Source organism: Ictalurus furcatus, chromosome 18, assembly GCF_023375685.1.
Source record: "Ictalurus furcatus strain D&B chromosome 18, Billie_1.0, whole genome shotgun sequence".
Lineage (NCBI taxonomy): Eukaryota > Metazoa > Chordata > Actinopteri > Siluriformes > Ictaluridae > Ictalurus > Ictalurus furcatus.
The window spans coordinates 3,510,001-3,526,796 of NC_071272.1; the positions used below are offsets into that span (position 1 = coordinate 3,510,001).

At 38.0% G+C, this 16,796-nt stretch overlaps 2 protein-coding genes across 3 annotated transcripts; both read right to left on the reverse strand.

Annotated features, from left to right (window-relative positions):
- Positions 1 to 1,346: 1,346 nt before the first annotated feature.
- On the reverse strand, positions 1,347 to 11,394 carry LOC128622821 (collagen alpha-1(XI) chain-like). Of its 2 annotated transcripts, XM_053649575.1 has the most exons (14): positions 11,345 to 11,394; positions 11,073 to 11,126; positions 10,883 to 10,990; positions 10,735 to 10,788; positions 10,557 to 10,610; positions 9,447 to 9,500; positions 9,223 to 9,276; positions 8,681 to 8,734; positions 8,366 to 8,419; positions 8,195 to 8,248; positions 8,059 to 8,112; positions 7,909 to 7,962; positions 7,610 to 7,663; positions 6,583 to 7,245 (listed from the first exon to the last, which is right to left on the reverse strand). In XM_053649575.1, exons 1-14 carry the CDS (start codon positions 11,390 to 11,392, stop codon positions 7,195 to 7,197), a joined length of 801 nt encoding a protein of 266 aa, XP_053505550.1. In that variant the 5' UTR covers positions 11,393 to 11,394; the 3' UTR covers positions 6,583 to 7,194. The 2 variants fall into 2 exon arrangements, with proteins under 2 accessions (XP_053505551.1, XP_053505550.1); XM_053649576.1 differs by lacking the exons at positions 7,610 to 7,663; positions 7,909 to 7,962; positions 8,059 to 8,112; ... (8 more) ...; positions 11,073 to 11,126; positions 11,345 to 11,394 and adding exons at positions 1,347 to 3,799; positions 4,309 to 4,491; positions 4,625 to 4,705; positions 4,804 to 4,913; positions 5,772 to 6,325 and having other exon boundaries at positions 6,689 to 7,443.
- A 490-nt stretch (positions 11,395 to 11,884) lies between these two features.
- On the reverse strand, positions 11,885 to 16,583 carry LOC128622672 (collagen alpha-1(I) chain-like). The gene is made up of 12 exons (XM_053649367.1): positions 16,554 to 16,583; positions 16,354 to 16,407; positions 16,194 to 16,247; positions 16,039 to 16,083; positions 15,843 to 15,887; positions 14,236 to 14,343; positions 14,046 to 14,099; positions 13,915 to 13,968; positions 13,769 to 13,827; positions 13,568 to 13,675; positions 13,387 to 13,440; positions 11,885 to 13,261 (listed from the first exon to the last, which is right to left on the reverse strand). The coding sequence occupies exons 1-12, from the start codon at positions 16,581 to 16,583 to the stop codon at positions 13,228 to 13,230; spliced, it is 699 nt and encodes a 232-aa protein (XP_053505342.1). The 3' UTR covers positions 11,885 to 13,227.
- Between the last annotated feature and the right edge of the window lie 213 nt (positions 16,584 to 16,796).

The window sequence follows — 16,796 nt, forward strand, 5'->3', positions numbered from 1 at the left end:
CCATAGAACGTTTAATGGTTTTAATGGTAACTGAATTAGTTTTAATGGAGTCTGTAATGGTCCCTGTGGGTCCATGTTCTCTGATGACCGCCTGTTATATTCTGTTTATTCGACATCGCTCTATTCTTCTTCCTGCTGAGAAAACAGTAGAAACCCTCATAGAAAGTGTAATGGTTTTAATGGGAACTGTAATGGTACCTGTGGGACTCTACTGGTAGTTTGTGCCCTTCATTTGTTGGCATGTTATATTTAGTGGATACCATTAAGGACCGATAATAGTAATGGTTAGCTGATGGTTTATAATGGTATTTGTAGTGGAAACCATTAGAATTTCTGTGATGGGTTCTATTGGGGTTTTTTTCAGCAGGGTATTCAGTCAAAAGAGCATTTGTTAGGTCGAGCGCCGATGCAGGACGAGGAGGCCTGGCTCACAATCAACGTTCCAATTCACCCCAGAAACGTTCAGTAAGGTTAAGGTCAGGGTCAGGCCACAAACTGGTGCCACAAAGTGTGAAAGCATACAGTTGTCTGAAATGTCTTTGTATGCTGTAGAATGATAGCACAAACCCTAAAGAACACGCCCAGATGTCCACCAAGCTTTACTGTTGGCACTATGTGTTCTGGTAGGTAGCATTCTCCTGCCATCCTCCAAACCCAGGTTCATCTATCAGACTGCCAGATAGTAAAGCGTCATTCATCACTGTGAGTTTGCATGGTCTACAGCTTCGTGGTGGAGCTGTTGTCGCTCCTAGATGCTTCTATTTCACAATAATACCATTCACTGTACAGTTGACCAGTGCAGATGCTAGGTGGAACTTTCAAAGGTGGCATCCTATGACAGTGCCATGTATAAAGTCTCTGAGCTCTTCAGTACGACCCATTCTACTCTCAATGTTTGTCTATGGAGCCATATAGTGTATATATTTTTAAACCAACAATTCAATACTATTTAATGGAAACATAAATCATTATTTTACATTACATTTTAAATGTAATTTATATGAAATAATTCACCAAGGGGTTATAACCATTTCTCTTCTACATCTGTATGCTATAAAACCAAACAGTAAGTGTGTTGAAAGGGCTCAGTATGACAATATGAACACTCATCCTGGGATGAGTCTTTATGATTACAGCAGCAGTTTTTAGGCACAACTTACAATACTGATTGTCAGTAGACGATTTTCACCCATTTTTCACTTACAACGTTTACACTGCTGTCCAAAAAACGCTTGCTCGTGTTCCTCTTCACGATCATGTCAGAGCATTCAACACAAACCAAAAGATACACACTTGCTGACAATGTTTTTTTGTTTTTTTTATAAACATCAGTGTCAATTTCAGTTACACAAAACATACAAAAACAACCAAAAAAAATTACAAAGGAATACATGTCAGTTGTTCTTCCAGAATCATATATTGAGAGCAGATGACCAGCATATGACTTAAAATGTCACCACTTATTACAAAGAAAATATTTATTACCAAAAAAAAAATAGTGTCCAAGGCATCTTTGTTTAATTCAGCCAAATAAGTTATAATGATTATAGTATGCAAGTGTATGTATGGTGACATTGCTTTTTTGGTAAGTGTGACTCTCCTGGAGATTATAATGAGTTCTCCAATGACACTAAAGAAATCTCTCAAATAAAGAAAGCACACAACCATATTTTCAGAAACATGCCTTGCCACGTGCTACCTGAGGCCTACATATAATTACTGCTGATATAGATATTTACTAACCAAGAGATTTACGTTATCTAAAACTGTAAAAGAATGAATGAAGTGCCAGAATTTCTGTTGTTTTCAGTAAAGACAGATTTTTTTTTTTTCACGAAAGACCAAAACACAAATCATGAGCGAGTCTTTCTTTCTTTTATCTGTGTTACAGTACAATAAAATATTTAGTCGTGTGTTAAATTGTATTACACCACAGCACTGTTGAATGCTTGATTCGGTTTGGTCAGAAGGTGTTGATTCATTTTCTTTATCCCGCAGAATTTCAGATTAATTAGAAGGTGTGCATGATCTTCCTATAACAGCAAGGCTCAGATAATAGTTCCGGCTGTACGTTATTGTTTCTATAGTAACATCTCAAACAGGGAACGACTGTTTATAGCTGCTACAACGTAAGTAATAACAGGAACTAACTCGCCCTGTGGACATACCAAAACATAAATGCAACTACACTACCGATCAAAAGTTTAGACGCACTCATTATTTATTTATTTACGTTCATATAAACACGCACATTTTAGAATAATAATAAAACTCTGGAGTAACACAAATGGAACTATGGGAATTATGTTGTGATTTAAAAAAAATAATAATAATAAATCAAAATAATTTAATATTTTAGCATCTTCAAAGTAGACACGCTTTTTGCCTAGAATTTCCAGAAATGTATTCTTGGCGTTTTCTCAACCGATTTCTTGAGGATTCCCCCTGAGATGCTTTTTAAACAGTATTAAAGGAGTTCACACCGACACTGGACTCTTATTGGCTGCTTTTCGGAATATTTCGCTCAGAGGCATCCGTTTAAAAATGATTTTTTTTTGTAAATAAAACGTTAGTTTTCGAATGAAAGAAATGAATATGTCGGCACAATCCTATTTTTGTCGATTTCAAACATTTAATCATACACCTTCAGATCAAAAGGTTTTTAAGATCATGAGAAACATTTCAGTCGAACGTCTCCAAACTTTTGACCGGTAGTGTATATAATCAATAAAAAGTATGGTGTGTCATTCTTTAATAAATAAATATTTTTAGCATTGGCAAAGTGCTGTGGTATAAGAGGAGTAAAACACTTCATTATGTGCACTTTCCCCCCCCTCAACTGTTGATTATTTTCCACACCGTGTCATGCTTTATCCTTTACGCCATGTTATGTATCTGTAACAAACACAGCATGAACCATGGCATAGCCGTTCCATTTCCCTGTTATATTACGTTAGCACCTGAGAAATGAAAACCTATTCAAACATGACGACTTGACAGCGATAAGGTTAACACTGAGCTGCAAAAATCACAATTAGCTCTAAAACCATAAGACATAATGTTGAGCACTATAAAGGGGAAATCATTTCAAACTGTTTCATGTGTCTTATAGACAGTTCAAATCAAGTCAAAGCTGCGTTCTCTTCCAAACACATTGTTTTACTATAAAAGCTTCTATTTCAAATAGGAAAGCTTGGAAAAAAATGATTATATATAATGATACTAATCCAGATGAATCATAAGTGTATATATCATTTGGAAACATTTTCTGGTTCTTCAGTTAAACACCGTGCAGCCACATAGTGGTTACATGAACACTCTGTCATGCGCTTGACTTCCCACATTACTGAAATGCAATTTAAAAAAATAAAAAACCCCAAAAAACCCAAAACACAGTCCAAAAATATATGTATAATTTACAAAACGCTAATGTGTGTAAACAAAAAACGATGGGTCGTTTGTTGAAGTGCACCAGTAAAAATGTGAGCTCTTAAAGTGTCTTTAACGTGTAATGAGGATTGTAAAGGACATGAGGTACAACCCACAGGCCTTCCTTTCATCCTCATGTAGTACAGTTTACCTCTTTCTTCTTCCGCTGCCGTTTGTGTGTGAGCTTATACCCGTTAAAGCAATCTCTCTCGTTCACGCTCTAGCTGAAACACACCGGCCCCAGAGTGAAGCCAAACTCATGTGAAAGGCTGCTGCTGGAAAACACTGCGACGTCCCGCAGAGGCAGCAGGTCTTTATCCACAAACTGAAGCACAGACTCTCGTGGCCCAGGATCCACTTCCTTGGCAGGCTGAAAACACACACACACACACACACACACACACACACACGTTTACACCTTATGCTGAAAGTCTTATGATTGTTAAATAGACCAAATGTTAAAGAAAAAAAAATATCACTCCGAATGACTTGCACATTAATCTTGATAATTAACATGGCATCCAATAATTTTTTGTTTGTTTGAATCTTCACACACTTTCACTTGGGTTAACAGTTTCCTGCATAACCTTCAACTACCTGCTGATAGTGGTGCCGGTGGGATTTATCTGTACGCTCTGTTAATCAGATCAGGTTCCAAAGATTCAACTTTCATGCTACCGTCGACATACGCCATCATGCTCATCATCTTGTAGATCGCTAACCAGCTACAAATGCTTTGTACTTTATAGCTGAATTGCATTCTATAACACCGACTCGAACATTTCCTGTCTTCACTATTCCTACAATATATTTCCTTAGAAACATCTTTAATGTGTTTCAGGATGGAGAGTTCCTTTAATGTTATTAAATATCCTATACCACACAATCCGGAAGGGCCCCCTGGTAGCTCTGCCGTATTGAACTGGTGAGAAAGCGTGCGTGTCGCTGTGTCTGTCCCAGTCTGTGTCCGGGAGAGCAGGAGTAGGTCACTCTCTGCTCTGCCAGGTTGGTCTGAAGTCTCAGAAAACGGGCCTGGATCACTGTGAGCCCTGTGTATTCAAACTGGCCAAAGAGGAGAGAAAAGGCATTTGATTTGATCTAGAAAGCCTATAATATGTCCTGCACTATCCAATCCTAATAAGTAGTATATTCATTTACAAAAGAAAAAAAATCAACCACCCTTAAATTTGCTTACCGTAAAACCGCTCTCAAGGGAACTGAGCCAGTAGAAAGCATTATCTGCTACGGAGTCATTCAACCATGCTCTCATGGGCAGCTGTGGGGAATGATAATTATGGGTTTAGAGTTCCTTCCCAGAAAAGAATCTCAATAATATGATACAGTGTGAGTTCTTTGGAAATTGGGGGCAGTCACCTGTGCAGTTTTGGGGTGAAGACAAGTCTCTGCCCGTGGCTCAGAAAAGTTGCAGTAAGCCAAAAGAGCATCTGCAGGGCTGCCCTGATTCGGGTCGATATAATAGAACCCTGCAATTATAACAGATGCAACAACTTAAAAAGCATATTACCGCTATATATTCTTTTAATTATTTTAAGTTCTTCAAATGGGTATGTGCTTCGTAGAGGATTTCTCAGCTTTAAATGGTTTGTCTAGTACTATTAGAAATTAGACTCGGTTTACCACTGTACAGGTTGAAATGGACCAGAAAACAAAGAAAGAATTCATAAGGGGTGAAAACATAGTCACACAAGTTTTCAAATCAACTTTGGTATGTAGAAGAAGAAGATTCACTTATGAAGCACCTGAACTGTGTGTATAGAAAACACAGAAACCAGCCAAGCACAGAGAACATGAAACTGGTGCTATATAGCGAATAAGGAATTAAATGATAATACAATTTAGTTCTAAAGGCCTAGGCAATTCTGCAGTCTGCTTTTACCCAATTTTAGGATAACTAATGCAATCTATTCAGCCACTCATATGTATGTACAGTTGCTTTCCTTAGAAATATTAGTCTTTGTCTGGTAGTCTTTGGTAGAAGCTTTGATTAGTGGATATTGTGCATTACTATGTGTATTTTTAATGAAATTAAAGGTGTGATTAAAACATCAGTATTTTGTGTGGGTGACACAGTGGCACAGCAGATAGTATTGCTGCTTCACAGCTCCAGGTTCCCCAATTTGGCTTGGTCAGTTGTGCTTGTTGGGTTCACACCTTCCCTAAGGAACTGAGGAACCAAAGGTACAAACACACCAGGGTTCAATTTAAACAGACTATTATTGAATAGCGAAAGTGCCCTCAGTAGTGACCCTGGTGTGGAACTGCAAAACATTGTCTGCTCTGACTGAATAAACAGCAGCATAATGAGGTGACGAGGTTCTGACCACTGGTGTAGTTGGGGTGGCACAGCCACAGTTCCAGGCAGGTGGAAGCTGGACGCTCTTTACTGCCATCAGGAGGATCGAGCAACAACCTCACGTCACGGTACAGAGAATCCAAGAGCACCTGGATGAGTGAGTAGTTGGGCTTGTCTGAGACATACATCAGATCCTGTTGGGAAGAAAATTCATCACGCTGTTAAAACAGTCACACTGCAAAAAAAGGAATTCCAAGAAAGTAAAAAAGCCTTGTTTCTGGGAAATGAATCTTATTTTTTCGTGTAAAAAAAAAAAAACCCTTAAATTCTTTTAAGGTTTTAAACGAATAATTATTTTAATTCGAAATTTTTTTTTTCGAATACTTTTAATTCGAAACGAATCATTATTTTCATTCTTTAAACCTTAAATTCATTTAAGGCAGCCAAAATGTGTTCTGCCTGTCTGATCCCACCATTAACCTACGTAATATTTATATTAAGCAATAAGAAGTGACTCGCTTTAATTTGGGTCATAGTCAAGTTCATAGAGAGGCCTGGAGGTCCTGGGGGTCCAGGTGGTCCCTAAAAAAAAGAAAACAAATAATCAAACCATCAAACAGCAATGCAGACAGAGAGAGTGATAAAAAAAATGAACAAAAATATTCATTTATTTAGAGACAATACATTTTAACAGTCCTCAAAGAAAAGGGCCTTTTGAAATAATTATTTTGTTCAACATTCAGAGCCAGGCGCTGATTAAACTGTCTCTCCTATTCTTCTAATATTCAATTTACATCCTTGTCTTTAGTGTTAACATTCAATTTGTATGCATGGATTTTTTTTTTATGTACTGTGTGTTAGTGCTGCAGAATTACAACTGAATGTTAAGCAGTCGGATATAAATGGCTATAAAACCAAAACTGCCTATAATCATAAGATACTTACTGGAAGGCCCCTCTTTCCAGCTGGCCCAGAAGCTCCCTGAAAACCCTTCAAGCCCTGCAAGTACATATGGACAGTCTTTATTGCCATTATGCATATACATATACATATACATATACATGGAGTTCAAAATTTCACCTTCCTATGGTTTCTGGGTGAAAAAAGAATATGTAGTAATTTCTTTTACAGATTCTTAAAAAATATAGAATACAAAATGTAAAAAAAACCAACATATTCTTACTTTCACTCACTCACTGACTCACACTGCTATATAGATAGGGCACTGTTCTATATATAGCCTCCTGTCCAGACTGAAATGCATTGAATCTGAACAATCTAAACATTAAACATTATCCAGCAAACAGAAATATCAAAAATCCCAAAATATTAAAAGCAATTTTCAATTTTAATGGATTTTCTATTTTAGCGATACAACATTTTCACTTAGTGCCCATCTGTACAAGGACATTTATCTTGATGAATACTTTAAACGCTCATAGCTTCTAATTTTAGAACGAAAAAAACAAAAAAACAAAACATACCTTTGCTCCAAACAATCCCTGCAGAATAGGAAAAATATGAAATGTGTCACTCAAAGATGTTCTAATGTGATGAGTAACTCATTTAATGGCCTCGTTTGATTCTTTTTAAAGATGAATTACTTATGCTTTTTCAGTTCTCACATCTTTAAGATACTACATATTTGATATGCAAGAATGTGCATTTTTCAAAGAATGGGAAGACAATGGGCCTTAGTTCCTGTTTAGCTATTATGTACCAGTCTTTCAAAGTTGGCATGATGTGTACATATAAAAATGACACATTTTAAAATTGTATCTTCAAACATAGATGTTTTTGTCATCTTGCCTAATATTTTCTAAAATATTCTTCAGAAATTAAAGAGCATGACAGCTCAATACTCACAGGTATTCCTGGTATGCCAGGTGTCCCTCTTGGGCCAGATGGACCGATACTGCCCTAGAGACATACACACCACTATTAATATGAAAAGAAATCTATATTTAAAGTGATCATTGTCTGTAAAACAGCATAAGTAGAGCTCTATACATAAATATAGATTTAGATATAGATTTCTGCATTTTTCATAGTCAGAATGTGTCTGCATGCACCACTGATAATGTGTCAATAGCTCTAGTTTGGCAGATGATGAAGTATTACTTTAAAACTGAACAAAATCATCATGTATAAAGATCCCAAGTTACCCGATCGCCCTTTGGTCCTGGTAGTCCAGGTGGGCCCAAAGGACCCTGGATTCCCTAAAACACAAACAAATTGATAAAGAATTCTACAAACATAGATTTGCATATACTGGACATATTGTCTAAGATCAAACTGATCAAGGTAACCTTTACCCTTAAGCCATCTTTTCCCGGTGGACCAGGTGACCCTTGATCACCCTTCTCTCCCTGCCGAAAAGGATATCAATACGTGTTACATAGTCATGAACAATGTAGAATGTTTCAGTAGATTGCCTGCTATGCTGTGTACCTCTTCTCCTTTTGCACCTTCTTCACCATTCTCTCCTCGCTGGCCTACAATACCCTGGCAGAAAAAAAAAATGCTGGTACTTCAATACTATTAGCAGACAAGTCACTGTAGAACCATTGCACCACTGTGATGTGGACTGTTCTGGGATCTGGGTGGGTGGAGCAGACTTACCATAGACCCCTCCCATCCTGGGAGTCCTTTCTCACCCATCTCTCCTTTCTCTCCCTATTGGACATACAAGAGAATTAGTTGAAACTAGTTGAAACTTTCCAATTTTATAGTCGATGCTTGTTGTATTATTGGCTACTATAATAATAATAATAATAATAATAATAATAATAATAATAATAATAATAATATTAATAATAATAATGATGATTAGTAATGTCAGACATCAAGCATTATTCTTGATCAGAATAGCTTTGGTTGCAATTGACAAAGATGGATGGATAATGTTGTATCACTACTAAACCAATGAACTTGAACCTTTTCTCCTCTTGGTCCTCTTGTGCCCCTTAAACCAGCTTTGCCTCTTTTCCCCTTAGGAAAATAAGAAATAAGGTTTGTCATATGTAATCATTTATGATTAAATCTGTCTATTTACCAAACACCAACACTGCATGATGTCAGTAACTAATTATAATATATAACAGAATGAATCCTTTTCACACTTTCAGGCTTTTTCTGCTAGAAATAGCTTTCACAGGGTAGCTTCACTTGTACAATGCAGTGAAAGAAAGCCAAAAGGAGTCACACTGTTCATGAGAAGTGGTATAGAGAAACCGTGAAGTACAGTGGAATCAAAGAAGTTTAAATGGGGCAGTAGAAACGTTTCACTAGCTGGTTTCAGCCAGTCTGACAGAGTTTAATCTCAAGTTTGCATGGCTCATTGGAATGCATTGCAATGTAATGACACTAAATAGCATTTACACTTTGGTACAGACTTAATAGTAATCTTCATCTCGTGTACTGTAAGCCCATTCATCCATGTGGAAAATATTTTAAAGACATGATTGTGATAAGCTCACCTTCCTACCGGTGAGACCCATCATTCCTGGTGGTCCATTAATGCCATCATCTCCCTAACACAGACAAACGCTTTCATTAACTGACATTCAAAACCTTTTTAAGCTCTATTATACTGTGCAAACTTTAAACACTGTCCTCTGTGGTAATAGAAGAAGCACTAGCAGAAGGACTTTGAAAAGGACAAAGAGATTAAGTCAGAATGAAAATGCCACTATGACCTTGCCTTGTCTCCTTTCATGCCTTGTCTTCCCTCTGGCCCTGGCTGACCCATTCTTCCCTGCAAAAATCACAGCTCATTAAAATGGTGGACAAAACTTATTAAAAATGGATAAATTGACAAACTTAGGCTTGAGTGGAATTGCACAAAGTGTGGGTGAGTCAGATAGCTTTCTTTGGCAAATGAGTGCGTTACACTGCTCATATTGGCCTCTGCATTTAAATTTCTGTTTTACCCTCATCACGCAACAATGCTGCTTTGAAATATTTAATATTTTATATTAAGTTTAAATAAAATATGTGATACGGTTCCTGGAGTGCATATCCAGTGTGTATTCACTGCAGCAATCCAAGCATTTCCCTGTGCGTTGTCTTTTGGAAATCAATACACTCATTTCTGAAAGAAAGTTTGCTCCTGGCCTGAGTGAACATCTGACAACTCGACAACATGGTACTAATTTTAATTTGGACAGTCTGTCGTTAAATCAAGCTACAAGACACCAGTAACACTAGTGTTTTAGAATGTTAGAAAGCAGGACAGGTGGCTCACCAGCCAACACATTGCAATTTTTTGTTAACACAATTGGCTATTATGCAAGAGCCTTTTTTTTTTCTCTAACCACATCTGAAAATTAATTTAATGAGCGATATTTAGTCATGACTACAGACAAAAAGCATAAAGCTAACAGTGAGAAGGGCCAATTTAAAAAGAGCTGGAACCTCCAATATACTGTGGTAGACATATTTAGGAAAATTGTTGGAGAATTTTGCTTATTTCCCGAAACAGAACCAGCAGACAATCTTATAGATCAAAAGGAGAGACGTTTATTCCAGAGCCATACCAGAGAAGTGAACCCACTGTCAATGGACACGTAATGCTTTTATAGCAAGGTGTTAAACAATAGAACAATTTCTCATAGGTTACAAAAAAATGAATATTCATAATTGTATAGAAAGGGCATATATAATTTTCTACATTGCCTTATTGGGCTTCAGAAGCAACTAATCTGCACAGGAACACTCACTGATGTATATATGTATGTATGTATGTTCTACACATATACACTGATGTATATGACCAGCCCCTGGGTATTTTAATGAGGTTAGACACCCCTACCTGGGCTCCTGGTGGACCTGATGGTCCCTGAAGTCCGGAATCTCCTGAGGGCCCCTGATCAAAAAGTGGGAAATACTGTACATACCCTGAGACAAAATCTGCAACCATACTCTTGCCAACATAACTACAAAAGCATATGGCTGGAATTGTGTGAAGGGAAATAAAGGGAAATCCAAACCTCTAGACCAGGCAATGCAGGGGGTCCTTGAATACCAGGAGGGCCCTCTGATCCCTAAAGAACACATATCATTTTTTAAATATATACAGCGTTTATTAAGCATAATTTTAATAACAAGTAGTTCTAGTAGTTCATCCTGGTCTCTTACCTGCTCTCCTGGTTCTCCTGGGTTCCCTGGATCTCCTTTCTCTCCATCCGGCCCTGCATAGCCTTTTGGGCCGACGTCTCCTTTAGGACCTACAGGCCCTTCAGTACCCTGTATTTAAATCAATTAAAGACAATTAACAGACATTATTCAAATTATGTAAACACTAATAGATAGATTAGCAGATGCTAACCTGTGGTCCGGGTTTTCCAGTGTCTCCTCTCACTCCTGCCACACCCACTATTCCCTAATTTAATCAGAAATTATTTGCATACAAATATATAGTCTTTATAATGGAAATGAGTTCTAAGGTTAAAAAAACAAACAAACAAACAAACAAACAAACAAAAAAACCTTCTTGTTAGGTATTTCAATGGAAAAGTTTAATTGTGTAAGAGTTCTTATATTTAAAGATCTGTGTTTATACTCTCTGATATCATACAGGGATGTTTAAGGATTTCATACCGGAGGCCCGGTATTTCCGGGCATACCAGGCAAGCCAGATGGCCCCATCTCCCCCTGGAAGTTAGAACAAATATATTTGTTGACTACTGAGTTTGAGAGATGGCATGAAACATTTTTTTTTTTTAATTGCACCCATCAGCCATTAGCCCTTGACAGGAGTTAGTAGGCTAGCTGTTATAATGTCATAATAATTAATAGCACAACCCTAGGTGCTTCTCTAGGTGCGTTTTTATATGAATGCACTAAACAGAATTTGAGTAGTCTAGGTTATATTATATATTACCTCTTATAGAAAATGTCTCATCTCATAATTTTGTAGTGATCAGAAAAACACATTGCATGCATGGAAGGCATGCAACAGTAAACTATGCTGACTTGCTATCATCATGATGTTTTATTGCCCTACTGCAAAATATTGAAGTGCTTGGGCTATAAAATTACAGGACACCCTGTCATAACAAGGACACTGTGTCACTGATGCTACACACTTCTCATATAGAGCACTCTGGTGCTATTTTTGGTTTGGACTGAATATTTATGGTGACTGCCCTAAATACTGTTTTATATATCTGTTTATAGATAATTGGCAGCTTTAAATCTGTAAAGTTTGGTTAATGAGTGCAGTAAATCACTGGGATCGTTCAAAATTAATTCAAACCTAAAGACATGCATATGCTGTTGCCAGTAATGGTCAAATAAATAATATCCACTAGAGTAGAAGTTTCCTCTATGGAGAATTTAACCCGATAAATGTGAATGAGTAAGTGACTGACTGTAAGTGAGTAAGTGAGTGACTGACTGACTAAGTGAGTGACTGACTGAGTGAGTGGCTGAGGGAATAACTGTTTAATTCAGTGATTAAGTGAATAGGTGAATAATTGAACCAGTGGTCTGAGTGAATTACTGACTGCCTGGGTGAATGACTCACTGAGTCAGTAGGTGAGTAAATGTGTGAGTGACTAAGTGAATGACAGAGTGAGTGAGTCACTGACCGACTGTGACTGAGTGACCGAGTGTCTGACTGACTGACTGAATGAGCGAGTGACTGTTTGAGTAAGTGTGTTACAAGCCAGGTTCATGAGGTGCTTCATTATCTAAAGTCCTGTTCAGGTACATTTTTCTTCTAAAGGTACAGACAGTAGAAACGTACATAAAAGTTACATCAGTGGTCCTTGAGGTCTAATTATGTTCATGAAATGAGCTGAAGGTACACTGCATATATTTTCATATAAGTGAAATATACACACCAAATGTACAAAGGACCAACAAAAAGTGTCTTCACCACTCAATACTTTTTTTCCCCCACAAAGGGTATGATTTAGTTTTGTGCACATTAAAGCTGCAGCAGCACATTTTTATGGCATCATCGACTTAATGTACATTGGAGTTTCCTGACAGCAGAGTACATAGATTTCAGGGCTGAATGCAAAGCTGTCAAATAAATTTAGTACCTTTTCCCCTGGTGGACCATTTGCCCCTACTGGCCCTGGTGGTCCCACTTCACCCTTGGTACAAAAAAAAAAAAAAAGAAAAGAAAAAAATTATTAGTTTGTTAAGATCAACTTTAACAACGTTGTTAAGTATGAATCTCATTGTTTCAAAACAATCCTAATTTATGCAAATTAAATAAATAAATAAATAAATAAATAAGAAATCCACTCACGGGGAGTCCTTTCAACCCAGCCAATCCAATTCCACCCATAAGACCTGGCTCACCCTGAGGATAGGATGGACAGAGTTATCTTCTTATAAACATAAAACACCTTTTCTGCAGATAAACAAGCACATCTACAGTATTTTTGCTCTCACCAGAAGGCCAATGTTGCCCTTGTCCCCTTTTGGTCCCCTCTCTCCTCTTTCCCCTACAGCTCCCCAGGGCCCTTCTAAACCAGTAATCCCCTGTGGGCCTCTTTCACCCTGAAAAAAAACCCCAAAAACACCAATCCCAAAGGCCTTAATATGTATTGAGTGTCAGATATTTTTTTTAGAACAGATGATACAAATTATGTGGTTATTATATTATTTAAAAAAAAATGGCTCACCTTTTCCCCTTTAGACCCAGGGTCACCAGGATCTCCAGGTTTCCCAACATCTCCCTTGATTGAGACATGATTACAGCCATCAAAAATTTGCTTGTATAGTATTACAGTATTTGGTATTCACACAGACCATGATGATACGGTGTGCTGGGAAAAACAAACAAACAAACAAACAAACATTCACCTCTTTACCCAGTGGTCCAGGTGGACCCTGCAGACCTTTTGTACCCTGTGGACCACTGTCTCCTTTCTGTCCCTGAGGACCAATGTTACCACAGAGGCCTCGTTCTCCCTACGAATAAACAAGAACAACCAGGATCCTCAAATTCCAATATTTCTGTAGTACATTTATGTTTAATCCATTTTGCAAAGCAATATTTATCACCTGACCTGATCCCCTTTTCTCCCCAATGGCCCCTCTGGTCCACCTAGGCCTGGTGGACCCTAAGGAAAGCAAAACTACATAATTACTAAAATATGGCAACAAAATCCCCAATTTTTTGTAAATACTGTAATAGCTGTTAATCTGACCTGTTCACCTTCAAGTCCAGAAGGCCCCATTTCACCAAGCGGACCCAGTATTCCCTGGTGGTTCACACAGATTCTCATGTAAGTGATTCAATCAGCAGGATTAATAGAACTTCAGCTCTTTGTAATCTCACCTTCTCTCCTCTCTCCCCAGCTGGTCCAGGCAACCCATTTTCACCTTGAGATCCCTGGGGAAATTAATGCAACACTTTCAGCACGTACACTATTAAACACACAAATAAACTATGGCCACACACCATCACTTATGATGTCCATGATGAAATTTATATAGATTTTCCATTGTTGCATGAGTGCAAGACTTACTGGGATACCTGGAGGCCCTCTTGGGCCTGGATCTCCTGGAACTCCTTTACTGCCATCAGGCCCTGGTCTCCCCATCATCCCATCAGCTCCCTTCAGCCCTGGAGGACCCTGCAATAGAGAAAGCAATGTATACCAATATTTTATGGATAATAAGTCCCACTGGTCTATGAGACAAGCATGCTTAAATTGTGTTTGCTCAGCGAAGAAATGTGGTGGTGGTTCTTCACAGATCCAGCATCTCTGCTTCCTCCAGGTACAGCAGTTTCCTCCCACCACCCAAAACCATGGCAGTAGGTGGACTGGCAAAGATAATTTGCCCCTAAGCATGAATAAGTGTGTGATTGCGTGTGTGCATGGTACCCTGTGATATTCTGGAGTCCCATCCCGAGTGTATTCAGACCTCACACCCAGTGTTCGATCGATATATACATTGCTTTGTTGATTTAATTGTGGCATTGCCACAAGATTTCCAATCCATCTACTGCCATGTTTTTGGGAGGCTGGAGGAAACATGCGTATGTTTGTAATTGCCAATCGTAATCACCTGTACATTACCAACTGCATTCATGACACAGCTGACATACATAATAATAAATAAGTAGTTTAAACCTGACAATGTAGTCATTATAAACAATTGCAGTAACTCAGCAATTATACAATTTGAAGTCTATCATTTGAGGTTTACATTAGTGAGGTTCCCTACATATACATATATTTACACAAACTCAGGGGCTCTCATAAGATATGAACATTTCCCAAACTGGGTATTCACGAATAACACATTTCTTGGGCAAATGTCTCTTCTGAGTGATTTATGAATACATTTATTTGTATCCAGCTTGCTAAATTAGGCACATTGTGGAGCTGCTGATTCAAGTGTTGCTGTTCTCGCATTTTGTGGTCATTTGTGCTCCAATGAGATGATTTCTGTTTGCCATGACAACTGTTTCAAATTCTCTGTAAGCCTGTTAATACTCAATTGTGTTCTCTGACACAGTGGTATCACTGACCCCAAAGTGCCAGAACAGCAGCGCTTGAATCAGCAACTCCTTCAGCACCATGGACAGTGCACTGTGAGTACACAAATGATGGAATCAAGCATGCAAAGACACGTTATTTGTCATTGTAATAACACAAAACAGGTGTCTTATCAGAATGAGGATGATAAATATGGCTCTTGCATTTTTAAAAACCAACGAATGAAGAGTCTTGGGCCAAGTGAACGATCTAGTTTGTTCACCCTAGTAATAAATCTTGGCCGCTAAGTTAAAGACACAAGTTGTTACTAACGGCTGGTCTATTTTCAAGTATCCTTTATGAAATTTCAGAGAACTGAAGGCTATATTTAAAGACTTTATGAGGACTGAAGTCGTGTATTTCTCCCAACCTTTTCAGACAGAGGAGCATTATTCTCTTTGCCACTTTCTGAAAATGTAAAGACTTTGGTATAAATTGAATTATTTATTTTTATTTCATGTATGTTTTTAATGTAGAAAAATGGGTACACTGATCATATTGAAGAAAAAAAAAACCGATGGGAAAACATTATGGTGAGCTAGGTAATTTAAGCAAAAGGAAAGGAAAATAGTCCATAAAATCTGACTTACACGTGCTCCATCTATTCCTTGAGGTCCAGGATCGCCCTGTCTTCCCTGAGGAGATGCCATGAGTAATGAGAATATAGAAGAAGTAAACTATGATAGCATTACAAACAAGCAGTTCTTCATGGGCATTCTAAAGCATTAAACCACACTGTAGGCTCTGTTGTGATTATGTTATGTTATGTATAATGAGGAATCTCACTTGTAGTCCTGGAGGTCCTCTCTCCCCAGCTGGGCCGGTTGGTCCCTTAAAACAGAAACAAAATGGGTCACACATGTCCATGTATGCACTATATATCACTCTTTAGAGCAGATTCTCCTACACAAAATAAATATTATATTAAACAGAACACTTACTGAAGGTCCAGGCTTTCCACTGGGTCCTGGGGGTCCTTTCACTCCAGGTTCTCCCTATCAAGTAAATTGTTTGATTACATTTTTTTGGTATAATTCCAAAAATTCACAAGTAACGTGTGAATATTATGTAAAAATATCATGCGAATGATATTGCAATCACCTGTTCTCCCACGTGTCCTGGTCTTCCTCGTGTGCCTGTGCTTCCTGGGAAACCCTTGAAGAGCAGAAAAACAGTTCTCTTGAGATACAGGTGTCTTAAGATATTATATCATAGGAGCTGATATAAGCAAAGACAGACTAAATGTACTGTATTCGGTATTAAATACAGTTGGGTCTCCTATCTCCAAATAAATTGCCTACTGCTGTATTAAACAGCATGTCAAGGGCCATTTCTCTGAAAAGCCAATCAAGTGGCTGAAGTTTAAATGGCTGACAACTGACCTGGAGTGACAGGGCCTTAAATTCCCCAGTTCAAAACCACCACCAGTATATACTAATGACACAAAGCAGGACAGATCACTGGATCTTTATGCTAAACCTCAACTTTACCATCTACATTTATCTAAATCTGGGAAACATGTCATATTATCCATTTTTATATAC